At 43.6% G+C, this 20,364-nt stretch overlaps 1 protein-coding gene across 4 annotated transcripts in view; it reads left to right on the top strand.

Annotated features, from left to right (window-relative positions):
• The first annotated feature begins 2,013 nt into the window (after positions 1–2,013).
• Positions 2,014–20,364, top strand: part of LOC135547373 (interphotoreceptor matrix proteoglycan 2-like) — a 55,610-nt gene continuing 37,259 nt past the window's right edge. For 2 of the 4 annotated variants that reach the window (XM_064976349.1, XM_064976348.1), the window contains exons 1-21: positions 2,014–2,190; positions 7,180–7,295; positions 7,886–8,123; positions 8,260–8,327; positions 9,921–10,069; positions 10,215–10,614; positions 12,584–12,720; positions 14,367–14,498; positions 14,624–14,657; positions 15,124–15,357; positions 15,476–15,885; positions 16,037–16,167; positions 16,313–16,429; positions 16,563–16,682; positions 16,766–16,858; positions 18,628–18,845; positions 19,310–19,365; positions 19,485–19,528; positions 19,631–19,699; positions 19,817–19,967; positions 20,223–20,348. In XM_064976349.1, coding sequence (XP_064832421.1) covers positions 7,975–8,123; positions 8,260–8,327; positions 9,921–10,069; positions 10,215–10,614; positions 12,584–12,720; positions 14,367–14,498; positions 14,624–14,657; positions 15,124–15,357; positions 15,476–15,885; positions 16,037–16,167; positions 16,313–16,429; positions 16,563–16,682; positions 16,766–16,858; positions 18,628–18,845; positions 19,310–19,365; positions 19,485–19,528; positions 19,631–19,699; positions 19,817–19,967; positions 20,223–20,348 — 2,838 coding nt within the window. In that variant the 5' untranslated portion in view covers positions 2,014–2,190; positions 7,180–7,295; positions 7,886–7,974. The other 2 variants (XM_064976350.1, XM_064976351.1) reach the window with 2 other exon arrangements.

Below are 20,364 nucleotides of genomic sequence, written 5' to 3'. Positions count from 1 at the left end.
GTTCTGATCTACCGGCAGCCGTAATAACCCCTGAACCCCATGATGATGTTATCGCTAATGGCGGCCCTGTGCAGTCGTCAGAGACAGCCATGCGGAAGTGTGGATCCTGAGGTTAAAGGTTTCACTGGATAACAGGCCAATATATGATCATTAAATATTTATTGAAAGAAGATAAATTCATAGAATTGTATATCTCGTCAGATTCACTTGAGGCCACATTTTAACATATTTTTAGCCCTACACAGTTTCAATAGACTATTTGAGACTTACTTTACTGACTTTAGTCAAAGCATTCCCTTATCACCATGACCATAAAGATAACAGATTTTTAGACCAAACAGTATATGACATGTTACGTGATTCCATTTAATTGATGTTGTATGGGTATAGGAGTGAGGTTTCTGATCTAACAGGATATTGTAATATTATTGATTATTCACTGATCTATGGAAGCTTTTCTTTAACATATGTATGTTGTCATGTTCTTACTGTCCCAGTCTCTGTCCAGTGTGCCCATACTCAGTGGTCCAAATACTGAGCTGAGATACCTGTTGTAACTCCAACTTTCACATCAGTCACTATGTCAGTGTAAGGATTGTGTGAAATATGAAGTAATTGTGAACTGGACCATCCAGGACCTCTATACCAGGCCGTGTCAGAGGAAGGCACAAAAAATTGTCAAAGACTCCAGCCACGCTAGTCATAAACTTTCTCTCTGCTACTGCACAGCAAGCGGTACCATAGCGCCAAGTCTAGGTCCAAAAGGCTTCTTAACAGCTTCTACCCCCAAACCATAAGACTCCTAAACAGCTAGTCAAATGGCTACCCAGACTATTTGCATTTCCAATTTGTAAGTCGCTCTGGATAAGAGCGTCTGCTAAATGACTTAAATGTAATGTAAAATGTAATTGTCCCCAGCCCCCATTTTTACACTGCTGCTACTCTCTGTTTATTATCCATGCATAGATACTTTACCACTACCTACATGTACATATTACCTCAATTACCTCGACTAACCAGTGCCCCCGCACATTGACTCTGGTACCCCCTGTATATAGCATCACAACTGTTGTTGCTCCTTAATTATCTGTTATTTTTCTATTTTTCAAATTTTTTATTTTATTTATTTATTTTTACTTCAGTTTATTTTAGTAAATACTTTCGTAACACTTTTTTTCTTACATTGTTGGTTGAGGGCTTGCAAGTAAGCATTTCACTGTAAGGTCTACTACACCTGTTGTATTCGGCGCATGTGACAAATAACATTTGATTTGATGTGAATTGCATACGGTGATCTCAGGTCAGTATTGGGTCCAGTGAGCCAAGTTTAATCTTTGACCCCAGATGACCCTTGTGGCTGCAGCCTGCTCACCAACTCCTCCACCCAGGGACTGAGCTGGCTTGATGCCCCTGCTGCAGTTTCAGCTCCCGAGTGGTGCAGCGGTCTAAGGCACTGCATCTCAGTGCAAGAGGCGTCACTACAGTCCCTGGTTCGAATCATAGGGCGGCGCACAATTGGCCCAGTGTCGTCCGGCTTTGGCTGGGGTAGGCCGTCATTGTAAATAATAATTTGTTCTTAACTGACTTGCCTAGTTAAATTAAGGTTACATTTTAAAAAAATGCAAAATATATTTGAACAGTAATATTTGAAAAGTGTCTTTTGTTTTGCGTGCATATAACTTCTCAGAATGTAAATTATGAGCAATTAGATATTAAAGTATCTCATGGTCGATATCAAGAAGTGCAATGAATCATTAAAACATTTCTTACATATCTGCAACATTAAATGAAAAATGTTATGTGGACAATGAGTGGCCAACATATCAAGTAATTTGATACTATGAAGGTATATTAGAATAATTCAATGTATTTCATATTTAATATCATATAAATGTACATTTGTAACCAAATAATAAAGCCATAAAACATAGACATGGATGCAAATAATATTCTCATTCTATGGTCTCATATAGCTAGATTGTTCACTTCCGGAAACAACAGGATGTTCTTCTGAACCAGGAAAAGCTTGAAAACAACGGCAACCTTTGCCAACAACGTGTATTTATGATTTTATGGGCGTTGCAAATAATCAGCAAGATGATTTGGAGAGTGCAGTAGCTGTGTACATTTCCCGTCTCCTCGTTCTTTGGTCACGCGTGTGTATGTTGCACTAACTCACTGTATTACCGAGTAAGTATGAGAACTGGGGACAAAAGTTATCTGCTAGCTAGCTAACGTTAGCCTATTCATAGATACTAGCTAAGGCTCGCCTACACCAAATGTCTCTGAAGTTACAGGCAGCTTGTTGCCAGGTTTCGTTAGCTAGCGTGACTGTGCATAGTTTAATGATATTCTAGAATAACAAATGGCACACATGAAGATAACCATTATACGAGCAATATTTAACGTTAGCGAAATGCAACCAATAGCGACCTGAGGACTAGCCAGTGATTGCTAGCATAGTAGTCTATGGCACGGGCCAGACCCCCAAATGAGGGCCGTCGGGCTCACTCTTGGGGTGACGATCTCTGATGGCAGCTTTCTCCGTGTTACCACTCTTTTCATCCCTCCATCCATTCATTTTTACCATTGTTCGTCATATCGTAAAATTCAAATGTCAGTATAGAACCAGTTATTGCTCACCTATAACGTTACACTTTAATCATATCATTAGTAAACTTCTATTCACAGCTATCCATCCACATTTTGTAATGCTCATGCTTAAAAAAGTAAACCCTGATACATTTGGGTGGTCATGAAATGACCTTTTAAGTGGTATACATATAAACAACTTCAAATGTGACTCTGGGTGACAACATAAGGCTGTTTTTTCCAACATTAGGAATGTTTTCCTTAAGAAATGAAGTCTACTTCATGTTTTGTTTCCTTTGCTTCCTTACTTCCTAGTATCGCAATACTGATATTGTGACAACAATACCCTTGAAATTCGAATGTTGGAAGCTTATCCATATAATTCCATATAGTGGGGCAGCTATGGTTTTGGATTGTAACTTCGGTGATAGAAGCATTTAATTGCACACACACAGAACAGGGTTTTAAAAACATGTGTAGATACAGGACCATCACAGTATTCGCACATTAACTCCACTGAAGCCTTTTTTTCAATATGGCAGCCAAACAACTCAATGGGGGGGAAACATAATTCTAGTATGCCCAATAATATATTAAAATGGTCATAGGGATGTAGAATACACAACCAAATGAGCCAATTGTGCCAGCTATATAAATATGTTAAATGATTCACAGAACTGGGGTAAGAATGTGCCCAACAAGCTGATCACTGATTTCTTAACATTTCAATGCTTAAAGGGGCAGTGCAGTTAATGTGATTTTGTTGTTTATTTTTATATATTTCCACACAGAGGTCGAAATAACACTTGGAAATTGTGACATTTTTTATAATGCAGTTTTTGTGTAAGGGCTATTTAGAAGAAAAAATGACTGTAATTTCAGTCTGTTCAGGTGGGATGGAACTTTTGGCCGACATGACAATGTGATATGATTATAATCGACCAGTGACTGTTAATCTGGGTAAGCAGGGGCGCTCTAGAGCATCCTATCAGCCAATCAGGGCTGTGTATGTAAATATCTTATTTATTTCCTAACGCCCGTATGATCAGCCTGAGCATTTCCAGGGCCAAAGGAGGCTTGGAGATATAATTGAGAAAAAATAGTTATTTTCATTAAATAAACACAATGATTTGTTAGACCCACAGTGATGATTTGAAACAATCAATTACAAAGACTGCATGGGGACTTTAATTGCAATATTTAATATTTTTTTAAACAAGATTTTATACATGTACATATTTATGGATGTGGGCTGATTTAAAATGATATACAATGTTATCCTATTAACCGTTTTCATAAAGCAGAGGATTAGAACACTTGTAAAATTCCATGTGAATGCTAATATATTTTCACCTATTATCTAGATGAGAGCAGAAAACCATTACACATAATTAGTCAAAATGTTAAGGGATAATCCACCCCAAACCACTAATTCCTATGTTCCAGTGTCAAACTGTGTTAAATAACAGTTATATGTGAAAACTTTATTTTTTTATGAGCAAATATTTATTTTTGTCATTATAACAAGGTTGGTATGTGAAAATTATTGTGGAAACCCACAACAACCCACAATGCAATGCTCACTCTGGGCTGGCAAGCTAGCTAGCAAATGTAAATCCACACAATAATATCAGCATGTGAAGTATAGATGGGTAGCTGTAAAATCGCCTAAACAAACGGCACCCATTAATTTAGGAGTCTCTCACAAAGTTCAAATTGCAACTCTGCTGCCCAGAGCAGGTGCAAAGTATGTTGCTATGGTAAAAGCGGTTGTTACCCACAGACACCCAGGTTGCATTGTGCGATGGTACTTGAAGGAGAACTGGGTTGAATAATTTGTGACACTAGATTGAGCACATCTAAGCGAAATATATACTTTGTCATGATGATATAAATGGATGGATGTGTTCTAGACAAGTATGCCCATACCATCTATTTGCTGATTTGTCGAGTTGGATTGTAGGTCATTGTTTAAGAGTGCCATGAAATGTGATGGTGTGTCATCCCCTATCTCCAGTGACAAGAACCATGTGGCTATGACACGTTCTTGCACGATTTGTGATCTCACAGACTTAGATCTTAAATCATGGGAAACATTTCATGATTTTTATTTCAGGAGGGTGGATTATCCCTTTAAGATTTATTCTTGCCATGGGGCCGTAGCAGGTTGGTCTGTTATTAGAAAACTAAAAGTATCAATTAATATTACTGGCCTCAACAGGACCAACATTGGATTTTACTACATGGAATATCCTGAGCAGGTTTATAGTAATGAAAATAGTTTAATAGCATAACACTGTATATCCTTTTAGTCAGCCCACATTCATGAATATTTACAAGTATAAATCAATTTTCAATGTTTGAAGATGAAATATTGCAATTAAGAATTTAAACATCTTCAGAAATCAGTGATTCTGACACCTTTTTGGGCACATTCTTACCACGGTTCTGTGAATAATTGAACATCTTTGTATATATGACACACTTGGCTCCTTTGGTTGTGTACTCTACATCATTATGACCATTTTAAGATGATATTGGGCATACTACAATTGTTTCATACAGGTATGGTCATGTAAAATCGATCCAATAAGACCCCATTGAGTCGTTTGGTGGCATTTTGGAAAAAGGTTTCAGTGGGGTTAATGAGTGAATCCTGTGATGGCCCTGTATCTACAAATGGTTTTGAAACCCTTTTCTCACTATGTGTGAAATTTGGTGCTTCTATCACCGACGTTAGAATCCGAAACCATAGCTTCCCCAAGACATGAAATTCTAAGGCTAGGCTTCCAACATTCTAATGTCAATTGCTCAATCAGGGCAATTTTTAAACAATTGTTGTTGGTGGTACTTTCAAAGTTGGTTATATTATATACAATTTGAAAGGTAATTTCATGACCTTTCAGATCCACTTGTCAAACAAAGTTTAAAATGTGTCAAGGTTTCCATTTTAAAGCCATTTATACCTAACCTCCCGAAAGGGAGGATGATGGATGCGTATAAGTGAGCAATAACTTGAAGAATACTGACATTGTTTTTCAGTTGGTAAAACCCCATGGTGAAAATGAATGGGATGGAGTGATGAAAGAAATCGTGGTAACACAGAGAAAGCTGCCTTAGCAGCACCGCTATCGCACAACTCTAGGGACATAGACCTTCAAGAAAATCACTTGAGACATCGTCATCCCAAGTGAGCCCGACCTGGCCCATGGACTATAGCATGCTAATGCAGTAAAATATATGCACCACACTGTGACCTGTCAAGATGCTGCTGTTCTTGTGGATTGAGAGATACAGAACATGTACCCATAATGAACCTGTAGTTGCTTACTAACTGCTATTGCAAGTTTATAAACAATGCTTGTATTTGTCATGGCAAAAGCATTACGCATAAAGTACAAACTAAAAATAATCACACTTGCACGCACCTGATACTGTATTTAACAACATACGTCCCCAAGGCATGGGTGATTATGCACATTTAAACTGATAGATATGAAAGTGAATGTATACCATGTGTGTCTGCTGCAGATCTTGCTTGCTGCATCGCCATCGCTGCCTTGGTTGGTGACAGGAGGCTCTGGAGAAGGAGTGTCCATCAAGCCCTAAAGGGCCATAGCTTGGTCATGATGGACCACCGGAGAGCTCTAACCATTTCACTGGCTGTTGACAAGGTGGATAACGCTCAAGTATGTCTGGCCTGCCTGGTTATGTTCATTCATTGGGATTCCTAGTCTTTTTCTCAGTCAGTATGCAAGAACTATAATCAATAATAGTGAGCATAGTAACAGTACCCCTTTCTGCTTTTTAGATGGGAAGTCCACTCAAAATCCCTAAGACCCTCCTTTCTTCAGAGTTGGGATGTGGGAATGAAGAGGCACAGGTAGATGTTATTCTCTTTGGGTAACATTTCTCTTAAGGTGTCTGCATTTTATAACGTTTCTGTTTGTTTTGGTTTTCGGCAAGGGTTTTCTCGGTTGTTCGTGCACGCTGTATTTTTTTCTTGGGGCAAGCCGAAGTCGGTAGCCAAAGTCTACACCGTTTTGTCTGTGATTGGTCAACAGTAGGGATTCTTTAATGAAGTGTTTGTCGTCATTCAACGAGAGACGAATCGCTTTCATGTACATTTCTTCAGTTGAGAAATACTGCACCAAACATCTTAGTTAGATGTAAAATTGCGAATTGCTAAGGTATCGACAAAAAGAAAATTAATGACAGATGTCTTGAGTTATGTTAGATTAATTCAGACTTCTGAGGGAGTGTATACTGGCTATGGTACTATTGCGACTTTCAATCAACGGTCTTTTAAGGGAGAATGCGAGCACACTCGTTCAGATCGCCTAGCCTAAGTAGGGCACACTAAGTAGGGCTTATGGGGTCAAACATTTAGTAAGAAACACAATTATACCTGAAAGACCTTAGGGACAGAAGGTGAGAAAGTCAGCTATCTCCTTCACACACAACATTAAAATGACTGAAAATAAATGAAATGACAGATTTCACCTTTAACCTTTTTCCCTGAGGTTTTAATATTGTGGTTAGGGCAGTGGGTCAGTAACTTTCTTCCTGCCTCCCTTTCTCCAACAGATTCATTGGTCCCAGATTGCTGGAGACAGAATCAAACTCCAAGATTCCCGTCAGCAGAATGGATCCATCTCTTTGGATCATGGCCAGGTGGCTTTAGCCCAAGCGGCAATGGACAGGTGAGGAGCAGCATTTATGGAGCCACAGATGGAAAGTTCTGTTCGGAAGCAAGCATACATACATAGTCTGGTTAGATTGTTGTAGGTTCATAGATGATATTACTCTATAACACGGTCACTTAGTAAGATACAGCCTTTGTCTTACTCTTATACTGCCAAAGTATACATTTGAATTCATGTTATTATCTGTGAACTAATTGGGAGCCTTTGCACGGTAAAGTAGAATTAAGCCACTTTGTCATTGGGTGCAGTTTTCCAAACGTTCCACAGATGGGGCTCTTCCCCTAAGTATTATTCTCAAAGGTAGCTTACATGCTCCGGGTACACCACCATTACTGGTACTGTAGAGATAAGCACTGCTGCTGTAGCTGTATCTTTACCACACAGACACACTGCCTGGTCCTATCAACCCCATTCCACCTGTCTGCCCCTCCCCCCTATAGCCTAAGACAGTTTCCCTATTGGTTAACTAACATGTACATGGTCAGAATGGTTATCATATAATCCGGAATGTCATATCAGGTCACGATGACACAGAATGGTCGTAGGGCTGTAAAGGTTCTGACTGATTCTGTTTTTTCCTTCATCAGGCAGGTCCAGTTGGTCCTCACGGACGTTTTAAAGACTGAACAGGGGCTGGCCTACCTGGACAAGAAAAGGCGTGGCCTGATGACTGACAATGGAGAGAGAAAGAGAGAGTCGTGGGTGGGGAGTGGGCAGAGGAGGGTGTCTCCGAGCAGCAGAGAGGGGGGATCGGAGAGATGACCCCCAATACAGAAAGAGACCCCATGACCACGACACACCCACCTCGACCCGCAAGGAGACGAGGTAATGCTGGGTTAAATGTTGCTGAATTTAGGATGCCAGTGAGCGATCAAGAGTTAAAACACAGAGTAAGTATACAGACAGTAGAATTTTGTTTGGGTGGCTTCTGACTTTCTTTCCTTCTTTCTCTCTTGTTTAGGTCACACCATAGAGGGGGGTCAGAGGAAGAAGAGGAGATGAAAGAAGTCATAATAGGAGAGGAGAATGGTGAGGACCAGGGGCTTCATTTATAAAAATTGCGTATGCACAAAATATGCCCTAAAAAATGTCTGCCAGTTTTCACGCAAAAATTGCAATTCCTTTCCAAACTGAACTTGACGTGAGAATGTGCTTATCTTCCCGCAAACTTTAGACCATGAGTACACAGCTTCTACTGGTTGAAGTACTGCATTACAAGAAGGCAAAAGTAGTATCCTTGTGCAAATGTGGAATATATATGGCACTCTTATTTATAACAAAAAAACAGGTAGCCTAGCTAAATATAATAACAAGATGCCACATGTACAGTGAGCATCTCTCATTTAATTGGGCCCATTAGATATTATAATATTTTTTTTATTGAACCTTTTTATTTAACTAGGTAAGTTAAATGCTATTGTAACTTCACGTTTTTATTTAACTAGGCAAGTTAAATGCTATCGTAACTTCACGTTTTTATTTAACTAGGAATGTTAAATGCTATCGTAACTTCACGTTTTTATTTAACTAGGAATGTTAAATGCTATCGTAACTTCACGTTTTTATTTAACTAGGAATGTTAAATGCTATCGTAACTTCACGTTTTTATTTAACTAGGAATGTTAAATGCTATCGCAACTTCAAGTTTTTGCTCTATGCATCAGACAGGGAGTGTAGTTTTATAACACAGTAAAATCTAACCGGTGAACAGACAGTTGATATTTTGCATTGAGATGTATAGGCTACCACTGTAACTAGGCCTACTGTAGTTTAAAAAAAATTCAGAATGGACACCGTTTCAGAATTCGCGGGCAGTGCAGCTTATTTAGGTTTGGGGAAAAGTGAAGGTAAAACCATTATTGCATTTGAGGAATCTGTTTACAGGTCCACAACAATTTGTAATTGTTTTTGTCTTTCAGAAATGGTCATATACAGCAAATGTCCCTGCAAAAGAAAACATTCTGACAACACCTCCAAAGACATTTGATCAGTTCGCCTTGCATTGCTATTTCCTTTAGATACTGCATTGGCCTAATTCCAATACTTCCAAAGTATACAGCACATAAGGGCGTTATTGTCCCCATAAAAGGTGAATGATGGGTGTTTTTTCAGGCAGAGTTATAATGCTCGTTCACGCGCGCACAAGTTTACGACAGGTTTGATTTATAATGGGAAACATGCATGTATGTATGGCGTGCGCCAAATTTAGGAATCACAATATTTTTCTGCGATCGCAGTCTTTTCAGAAATGAGGCACGCAGATATTTAGTGTTACATTTATGCAATGCTTATGAGGCCCAAGAGATGCAGTGAAGATCACACACACTCCTACCGTCCTGCCCCCCCCCCCCCCCCGAGGGTTCTCCTTATTGGAAAGGCTCTGCAGTATTCCTGGATTCAAGCCTGTTGTAAATAAACAAACGCTTTACTTTATAGAGCTGTAAAACAAAGACCTGCTGAATCTGCACCTTTCTTTCCTCTCTTACACACACAGGCAACGTTGATTTAATTCTCTGTTACGGTCGTTTGTTTTTCCATATCTGCTGCCCTACTTTCTGGAGAGTAGGAACACGTTTATTGTATCTGTTGTGATAACTTTATCACCGTCCCTTTACTCTGCAGAGGGTAGTGTGTCAGGGAGGCGCAGGTCCGGGGTACCTTTGGAGGAGGTGACCTTTACTGAGGGGGACAGGCACCAGAAAAAGCGTTACCCACAATCCACCAGGACCAGGAAGTTCAATTCATGTTCAAGTGAATCCACACACGCTGAGGTAGGATCTCTGGATAGAAGTTACCTTAATACTGACATTAAAGTTGTCTGACTTTAAGGCTAAAGCCAAAAACCTGCACGCTAGAAACCAAACCATTAGACAACCAGCCCCCAGCTTAACGCAACCTTTATCCCTCTGTTTCCAGAGCGAGAGATGTAGAAGGGAGTCTGGGCTCTACTGTAATGGACAGGTGAAGGATGGATGGATGAAGGATGGCGTAGTGGAGAGCTTGACCACAGACACCTCCAGGCGCTCCAGGGGGAGCGTGCTGCGCCTATCCGGGGAGTCCAGAGGCGTGGGAGGACTGCTCCCAAAACGGCTCTGTCTGGAGGGGACAGGGGGCAGAGACACCAATGTAGCATCCATAGAGGTAGAGGTGGATCCCTCCGACTTTGACGGGACCTTGATGGTTGTCACTGTGGGGGAAGACGAGGAAGTTGTTAGCCCCTCTAACCCCAGCTGTGGAAAGGAGAGGAGAGGAACCCTGAGGCTGTGCCTGTCCTCCAGCCAGGATAGGTCGCCCAAACCCAGCCCTGCTGAACCCAGTGAGTATAGAGCACACTGTATGCTGCATACCTTCACTCCTGGTTTGTTTCTTTCACCCCATCTCTCTTATTGAAACACACAAATTCCTCCTCCTCCTGGAGTGGTTACATTATGTAGTAACAACGTGCTTTCCCTGCCCACCTGAGCATCTGTATACCTTATATTTCCTCTGTTTGATGGGTCAAATCCACTTGTCAATTAAATCTCACTCGATTGATTGCTTTCTTTTTACTCCTGCGACTCTTTCATACTCTTGCTTGTGCCTTTCGTTAGCGTTACGACCACAGACAGTTTTTATAATGACCTGTCAGACACCCCGGCAATGGCTGAAATGAGTTCAATGGAGTACATTGTCTTTCCGTTGCATCTCTAAGAACGATAAAGCTTAATCTGGGATTTAACGCTCCGTTTAGAAACTTATCCTGCTATTGACACACTTGTTGAATTATACAACAGTAATTAATGATGCTAGACAGCGCAGGTGGGTGCAGGTGGGGAAGACTGAGCAGGTGGGGAAGACTGAGCAGGTGGGGAAGACTGAGCAGGTGGGGAAGACTGAGCAGGTGGGGAAGACTGAGCAGGTGGGGAAGACGGAGCAGGTGGGGAAGACGGAGCAGGTGGGGAAGACGGAGCAGGTGGGGAAGACGGAGCAGGTGGGGAAGACGGAGCAGGTGGGTAAGACGGAGCAGGTGGGGGCAGGTGGGGAAGACGGAGCAGGTGGGTGCAGGTGGGGAAGACTGAGCAGGTGGGTGGAAGGAGGAGAGATGACTAGAATCGATTCGGTTGACCGTTTTATGTGTGTATTCATTGTTGGAGTAGAGGACCTTGTGCATTTCAGTTAAAATAACAACTCAATGTTTATATCCCAGGACAAATTAGCTAGCAACAGCAAGCTAGCAAAATAGGACGAATTAACGTTAGCTAGTAAGTGCAAGCTAGCTAGCTAAATTGCCATACATGTTTAATGCTTTTCGACCTGTCCCCAAATTAATGTCATTGGTTCAGAGTTTGTTTTGATAACCTGCGTTTGGTGTGGGGGGGGGGGGCAAAATAAATGTATGCATGATGGCGCACGCGTGCAGCCGGTCTGGGTTCCGTGTGTGTGTGTGTATACATCTCTGCCAGTATCGCCTTTTCGTGTGTGTAAAAAAAAAAAAAAGTATATGTGTGCTTGCACTTGCTGTGGCCTACAACACTTGCCATTGCTATGGTTACTGCCCCTCAACATAGAAGGATCACTGCTGTCCCTGTCTTTGTTTCATAGTCCATTACACCACAGTCGTGTGTGTGTGTGTAATATAGGGTTGGGTGTTATCCAGATGTCCATACCGTTCCAGTACCATACGGTATTACCAGTAGTGCACACAAGGGTGGCTATTTCTTTGCAAACGTAAAAAATAAATAAGTATGCTAATAAAGTACTTGTGAAATCCCATAGCGGACACTACGTAAATGCTAACAAGCGCGAGCGAACATTAAACTAAATGCAAGGACAGACAACCCAGCTCATTAAGTTCTCAAAGGAATACACTCGAACTTGATCCAGGAGGGGGTTGATAGTCTCTGCTGTAACGAAGAAGCTTTTGATTTTATAAGCTAGCCACCTATAGCTAGCAAGTTAGCAAATCAAATGCATATCTTGAGCTGGAGACCGTTAACTTATACTAGTTATAAGATATTTACTTGGCAAACATTAGTTGTGAATTTGTTGTGTAACTTGATCACCTCTCTTTGCTGCTCAACTGGGGAGGTCACATCATGAAACTTCCGTTTGCACCATGTGCAAGCTGTTAACAAATGTACCTGAATTGAATTGCATTTTTATGTGAGTCAAAATTAGAATTTTGAAAATCATACGCTCTTTATTTCAAAATATCTCAGTATACGGTATACCGCCCAAGCCTAGTGTAATAGTATTTCACTGCAACAGGTTTAATCTGTGTGTGTCTGTGTGTGTGTGTTTTCTAGTTGTTCTCTCCAGTGATGAGGAGGAGGTAGTCACCCCACCCCGCAGTTCAGTCCTTTGGCCACAGACTGGCGCTAGTGATTCTAAGCCCCAGAGAAATCATTCTCAGGAACAAATGGTGGCAGAGATGCACTCTCAGGTGGGCAAAAACAACTTCTGACATCACAAAGGATGGAATAGGTGGATCTCACAATGGATGACATCACAGAGGGCAGAATAGGGAACATGCTGCTTGCTTAGTGAGTACCACTTCCTCCTGGTTTAGCTAACACCGATGCTCGAACCCAGAACCACTGCCTTGCTAGAACCGCCCTCTTGAAGCACCTTACCAGTCAGCTCCATGTGAAAAGCTAGCAGTTCAGACATTTCAGGCTGAGGAGTAGGATTCACACATCCCCATGTTCTACACTAACGCTCATTGACATAGCCAAAGGGCATTTTTACCGGTTGAAGTTTTTTTTAAGTATAATGCAGCTGATTGGCGACATGACACAAACGTTATGTGAAGCAGGACATTCATACGAGCCTTACAATCCAATTCTAATCTAAAAGAAGTGTGAAATGCACTCATGAGCAACATGTAAATTGAGTTTTTTTTTGCCGTCTGTCTAGGTTTTTTGTTAGTTTAAAAGCGACTGAGATTTTGTATGAAAAGTGCTATATAAAATACACCTAGTGTCATTGTGAGAACTCCCAGTGTTTTCCCCTACAGTGGGGAAATTGTGGATAGCGACTTGAGAGTATAGATTACGGTGATGTCACAAAGGGCTGCTCACAGAGGGATCAGAGGACAGAGGCAGGTGGTGTTAGTGAGGGAGGGCGTTGCGTGACTAGACTGGCCCGAGGGGGTAGAACCACCACCCGCTGCCTGCCAGGCTTTAGAGGCCAGTGTGGGGATACTGTAGCTCCCACGTACTGTAGTCGGTCAAATCATAGGAGGACGAGCCAAATGCCCTCGGCTGCACCACAAACAAATGAACACACATACACTGCATTATCAAAAGTATGTGGACACCTGCTCGTCGAACATCTCATTCCAAAATAATGGGCATTAATATGGAGTTGTTCCTCCCTTTGCTGCTATAACGGCTTCCACTCTTCTGGCAACTGAGAACAGACCATTTTTACGAGCTATGCGCTTCAGCACTCGTCGGTCCTGTTCTGTGAGCTTGTGTGGCCTACCACTTCGCGGCTGAGCCGTTGTTGCTCCTAGACGTTTCCACTTCACAATAACAGCATTTACAGTTGAGCTGGGCAGCTCTAGCAGAGCAGAAATTTGATGAACTGAGTAGTTGGAAATGTTGGCATCCTATGACGTTGCCACGTGGAAAGTCATTGAGGTCTTCAGTAAGGCCATTCTACTGCCAATGTTTGTCTATGGAGATTGCATGGCTGTGTGGTCGATTTTATACACCTGTCATCAACCCATGTGTGGGGGCAGGGTAGCCTAGTGGTTAGAGCGTTGGACTAGTAACCGGAAGGTTGCAAGTTCAAATCCCCAAGGTGACAAGGTACAAATCTGTCGTTCTGCCCCTGAACAGGCAGTTAACCCACTGTTCCTAGGCCGTCATTGAAAATAAGAATTTGTTCTTAACTGACTTGCCTAGTAAAATAAAGGGAAAAGAAAAGAAATGTAACTAAGTCTCAAGCACACAATCCCTTTCTATGTCTCCTTGTTTATCCGGATTCTCTTGTGCCCTTGTTATCAGAAAGCATGGTTGTTGTGGGCTTGCATGCACGTGTGTGTGTCACTCATCAAAGTGTTTGTGTGTGTGTTTGTTTCAGTTGGTGCCTGTGGTGGTGACCGGATTTGGGGTTGCCCCCTTCCCCAGCACTGAGGACTCTGAGAATATGGGCCTGCCCTTCTTTTCCCTGCACTGTGGGGGGGTCCGTGGGGAGGCCAGCGGGAACCTCAGGGTAATGCTCTAAACACTGTGCTCCGACTGTGGAGAAGATGCAGTACATACTAGAATAAACATTCAATACATAGCGGCTCTTGCAGTGCTTATGTGACGTGTGGACCTTTCTTTCCTCCTCTGCAGATCACAAACCAAAGAATCATCATACCAATTCAAGGTAATTCAGCACCCCTGGATCTCGTCTTGTGTTGTCGCCACAGCCTTTACCATCCAGTCCTGGTCCTTAACCTTTAATCCTTTTGGAACAATGGCATTGTTACTTGGTCCAACCTGAACAACCCTAACCCTCTGGTCACTAGCCCCTTGTGTGGTGGCTATATAAAAGCTCAGTTTTGAAATAGATCCTGCTGTGGTCCTCCTGTCTGTCTGCACACCATCCTCATCTTCAGCTGAGTGCACAAGTGTGTGTCTTTGTGTGTGTGTGTCAGACCCTCTGGGCTTTTGTGCTCTTTTTCACCTTTCTGCTGGTGAAATCTGTCTGCAGAGAGCTAACGTGCTTTCCCCTGTGACTCCTGATCACTACTGTATATGGAATAGTAAGTTTTCCTGGTCTTTGTCTCCTGAATAAGCCCCAGGTTTAGATGACCTGGTTGTTGACCCCTCTCTCTCCCCTCTGTCTTTAGAGCCTTCGGGCCTGGTAGAAGTGATGGTGACTGTGGAGCGCTGTCAGCTGTGGCGGTACAGCGTCTGGGACTGGGAGGAGCTACAGGAGAGAGGGCTGGGGTGGGAGGTTGAGGGGGAGAGGGGGCAGCTGCCCCCCGCCCTCCTCCTCCTCTACGTGTCAGACACCCAGGCAGCCGCTGTCCAAGAAGACCTGAGTGAGCTGTCAATCAAACAGGCCTTAGACCCACCCACTGGTGAGAGCCTGCCTTGTGGGACCAAAGTGTGTGGGTGGGTGTTTGCTCAAGAGTGTGTACGCCTATGTGCAATGCAAATGTGTTTGATTGTGTTGTTTGAATGTGTGTGTGTTCACAGGTCAAGCCAGTCCCTTTCTCTTGCTCACTCTGTGCGACCCTCTGGAGGGGGTGGAGGGGGCACTCCTTCGCTCCATCCTCGACATCATCTGTCTCAACAACACCCCGCACGTTGACGCTACACGGCTCCGTGGCAGCTCTCCTGCCAACTGGGTTGTTGACCTCCACAGTCCCCTCCTGTCATTGGATGACAGTCTGGTGCTGGTCAGCAGAACTGGACTGGACCCGCAGCTACTCTCCCTACTGGGCCATAACAGTGCCAAGCCTGGCACAGAGCCAGACCAGGACCAAGAACCAGAACAGGACAGAGACACACATGGGCTGGAGCTGGACCCTCTGGACAGAGAGATGGAGGGGGAGTCCCAGACGCTACCAGACACAGATACACAGATGGAGGAGGAGCAGAGGGAGGTTGGTAGTACTTTGACTGTATTTGGTTGCGGGTGTGTGTGACTGATGTCAATAAGCTCAACCATAACAAAACCCTAAGCTCTAACGTTTAATAATCAAATTGACAACAAGTAACCCATTATACTACCTCTGTCATTTGTCACCCCTCCAGGGGAGTCCAGTCCAGCCCAGACCCGTGTACACAGTGTGTCACCACAGAACCAGAGGTTCCTACTCTGTGTCCCTGGGCCCCAAGCCTGGCTCCAACTGGACCCGGTACACACACCAGGGCCCCACACGCAGGCAAGCAACACAACTTGTTGAGTCTTGGGAACAGGTGTGTTAGCCTGCACACCAAATGAATCTCCAGGACCTGAGACGTAGACACTGGCTGTAGAGACACGTGTAGATATATGGCTTCACTTCTTTCTCATCCTCCTGTTCTTAGGTTGATCCAGTTTCCTCCACCGCCTTCCAAAGGAGGGATCACCGTGACAACAGAAGATCTGGAGTGCCTTGACAATGGCCAGTTCCTGAATGATGTCATCATCGATTTCTACCTCAAGTGAGTGTGACATCAGTGATTGCATTGAGTATCTAACCTAACGCAGACATCCTCTGTACACAAAAAAAAAAACGTTTGGGCCAAAATGGAGGACAGTTTCAACCCCTGCATGGCTCTGTCTCTGTCCCAACAGGTATCTGCTCCTGGAGAGGGCTCCACAGGATGTGGCTGATCGCTCTCATGTCTTCAGTAGCTTCTTCTACAAGCAGCTCACACGCAGAGACAACGCAAGTGAGGACAGTACCAGCATCTCGTAAGTGTGTGTGTGTATTTTGGTTTATCATTCAGTCATTTGTATTGCAGTGTATGTTTCATGTGTGTGTTGTCTGTCTGCAGAGCACAGCAGCGGCGGCACCAGCGAGTGAAGACGTGGACACGACATGTGGACATCTTCAAGAAAGACTTCCTGTTTGTGCCTGTCAATCAGGAGTGAGTGACACACACACAGTTTTGATTTAAAAACATTTTTTACTCTTACACATCCTGTTTTTCTTAATCCTACCCTTAACCCTACCCTTACCCCTACCCTTACCCCTACCCTTAACCCTACCCTTAACCCTAACTCTACCCTTAACCCTAACTCTACCCTTAACCCTAACTCTACCCTTAACCCTAACTCTACCCTTAACCCTAACTCTACCCTTAACCCTAACTCTACCCTTAACCTAACCCTACCCTAAACCCTAACCCTAAACCTAACCCTACCTTTAACCCTACCCTAAACCTTACCCTACCCTTAACCCTACCCTAAACCCTAACCATAAACTTAACCCTACCCTAAACCTAACTCTACCCTAAGCCCTAACCCTTCCCTTAACCCTAACCCTACCCTTAACCCTAAACCCTAACCCTACCCTAAACCTAACCCTACCCTTAACCCTACCCTAAACCTATCCTTAACCATAACCCTATCCTTAACCCTATCCTTAACCCTATCCTAAACCTAACCCTACCCTAACCCTACCCTAAACCTAACCCTACCCTTAACCCTTAACCCTAACCATACCCTAAACCTAACCCTACCCTTAACCCTAACCCTAACCCTACCCTACACTTAACCCTACTCTTAACCCTACCCTAAACCAACCCTACCCTTAACCCTACCCTAAACTTAACCCTACCCTAAACCTACCCTTAACCCTAACCCTCCACTAAACCCTTAACCTACCTTTAACCCTACCCTTAAACCTAACGCTACCCTAAACCCTAACCCTAAACCTAATCCTACCCTTAACCCTAACCCTACCCTTAACCCTACCCTAAACCTAACCCTACCCTTAACCCTAACCCTACCCTACACTTAACCCTACCCTAAACCCTAACCCATACCCTAATCCTACCCTTAACCCTAACCCTACCCTAAACCTAATCCTACCCTTAACCCTACCCTAAACCTAATCCTACCCTTAACCCTAACCCTACCCTAAACCTAACCCTACCCTAAACCTAACCCTACCCTTAACCCCAAACCTAACCCTTAACCATTAACCCTAACCATACCCTTAATCCTACCCTTAACCCTAAACCTAATCCTACCCTTAACCCTACCCTAACCCTACCCTTAACCCTACCCTAAACCTATCCCTACCCTAACCCTACACTAAACCCTTAACCTACCCTTAACCTTACCCTTAACCCTAACCCTACCCTTAACCCTAACCCTACCCTTATCCCTAAACCTAAATCTACCCCTAAACCTACCCTACACTTAACCCTACCCTTAACCCTACCCTAAACCAACCCTACCCTTAACCCTACCCTAAACCTAACCCTACCCTAAACCTAACCCTACCCTAAACCTAACCCTACTCTTAACCCAATCCCTACCCTTAAACCTAACCCTACACTAAACCCTTAACCCTACCCTTAACCCTAAACCTACCCTTAACCCTACCCTTAACCCTACCCTAAACCTAACCCTAAACCTAAACCTAACCTAACCCTACCCTTAACCCAAACCCTACCCTTAACCCTACCCAAAACCTAACCCTACCCTGAACCCCAAAACCATAAACCTAACCCTAACCCTAATCCTACCCTTAACCCCCAAAACCATAAACTTAACCCCTGAGCTTAAAATAGCATTTTAACAAATTCCTACCCTTTTAGGACATTTGGTGTCCTGATAATGTAGGAAAACAAGTACACACACATCAATAACCCATGTGACTTATAGTGCTTTCTTCCTTGTATGACAGAGCCCACTGGTACCTGGTGGTGATCTGCTTCCCTGGCCTGGAGGAGCCCCAGTGTGAGGAGTGGCGCAACCCAGCCTCGCGGAGGGGAACAGGGGGGGAGAAGCCAGGCAAGGCCCAGGCTGAAGAGGAGGCCTCCGGGTCTGAAAAGCTTAATGGTATCACTGATGTTCCCCCTGGTCCCACCAACACTGACAACCAAGACAAACTGACTCTTACAGGTATGTGATTAAACTATTCTCATCATGTCTCTCTCAGGACGTTAGACCTTGGTGAAACCATCAAACGTACATAATATTTCAACATGAGTGAATATTTACATTGCTTTAGGAAGTATGACTCTGGGTAGTCTAGATAAATGCACCTTCTTTCAGCTGTATTTGGGCACAGCATGAAAAACTAGAGCTGTGGTAGGATGGAGCCAGAACATTTAGGAGAGAAAATAGTTTAAGAGCTGCTCTGGATTTTTGTAATCCAAAAACAATCAGAACACCAGTCACAGACAGAAACAGAGAATGACGCTGGAACTAAATAGGCTTTAATCTACTGTGTTTTTATGAGACGAAGACACAGTCCATTCTCTATGTCACTGTGCTGCGATAACATACATCATGACCGTAACAACGACTGAAACCCTGGGATGGAACATGAGGAGGATAATGCTGCTGATGTTTCCTCTCTCTAGTTTCAGAGAGTGTTGTCCAGGGTGACTCAGTACTCCAGCCCCCTCCTGGTCCTCCGGTAAGACACAACTGTCTTCAGGGCTCTTATGTTGGGTCTCAAGTTCTCATATTTTCATTGTTTTCCGTCTCTCTCCCTCTGTTCTCTTTCTTACCTTCTGTCATTCTTCTTCTCCCTAGGACTGCACTGAGAAGACCTGCCACAGAGAGAATGTCTGTAAAAGGTGAGTGGAAAGGCACACACACACACACACACACACACGCATACAAAGAGCTCATAACTGGATGTTTACATGCAATTGTGAAATGTTTTTCTCTTCTCTCAGACCCTGCATTCTCATCATGGACTCCCTCAAGTTCTCCCTCCATGAGCGTGTCTTCAAACTCTTACGGGAGTGAGTGTGTTCACTTTTCATGTGTGTGTTAAATATCTGTAGACAGAATGGAAGAGGGTTTGAATGTGTTCCTTATGAGTGTTTAATGTTCTCTCTCTCTCTGTGTCTCTGTGTCAGGTACCTGCAGTCAGAGTGGGAGGTGCGTCGGGGGTCTGTCCGTGAGTTCAGTTCTGAGCAGATGAGAGGCTCCCACTGTAAAGTCCCTCTACAGGACAACAGCAGTGACTGCGGCCTATACCTGCTGCAATACGTTGAGAGTTTCCTGCAGGTAGCTATGCACCTGAAATAAGAACACACACATACATACGCATTCACACACTTCCCACCTGTAACCAGTGGGGTATTGAACTGATTTGTCTGAACAACTCAAGACCATGTTAGCCAACTGAGCTAAAGCTTGAGGCTTCTAGTCTCAGGCAAGGTTACTTATGTTTTTCTCTTATGAGAACATTCTCACAAACACATATGCTGGACATACACCTACAGACACCTTGTATCTCTCTCCTGACCTTTCTCCCTTTAGGACCCTGTGGTGCACTTTGAGCTCCCCCTGCGCCTAGAACACTGGTTCCCACGGCAACAGGTGCGGAGGAAACGAGACGAAATCAGGGACCTGGTGCTGAACCTGTACAGACACCAGAGGGGCACGGTGGGTAGTATAGGAA

This window comes from Oncorhynchus masou, chromosome 10 (assembly GCF_036934945.1).
Source record: "Oncorhynchus masou masou isolate Uvic2021 chromosome 10, UVic_Omas_1.1, whole genome shotgun sequence".
Taxonomy (NCBI): Eukaryota; Metazoa; Chordata; class Actinopteri; order Salmoniformes; family Salmonidae; genus Oncorhynchus; species Oncorhynchus masou.
This window is presented reverse-complemented; position numbering and strand designations above follow the sequence as displayed.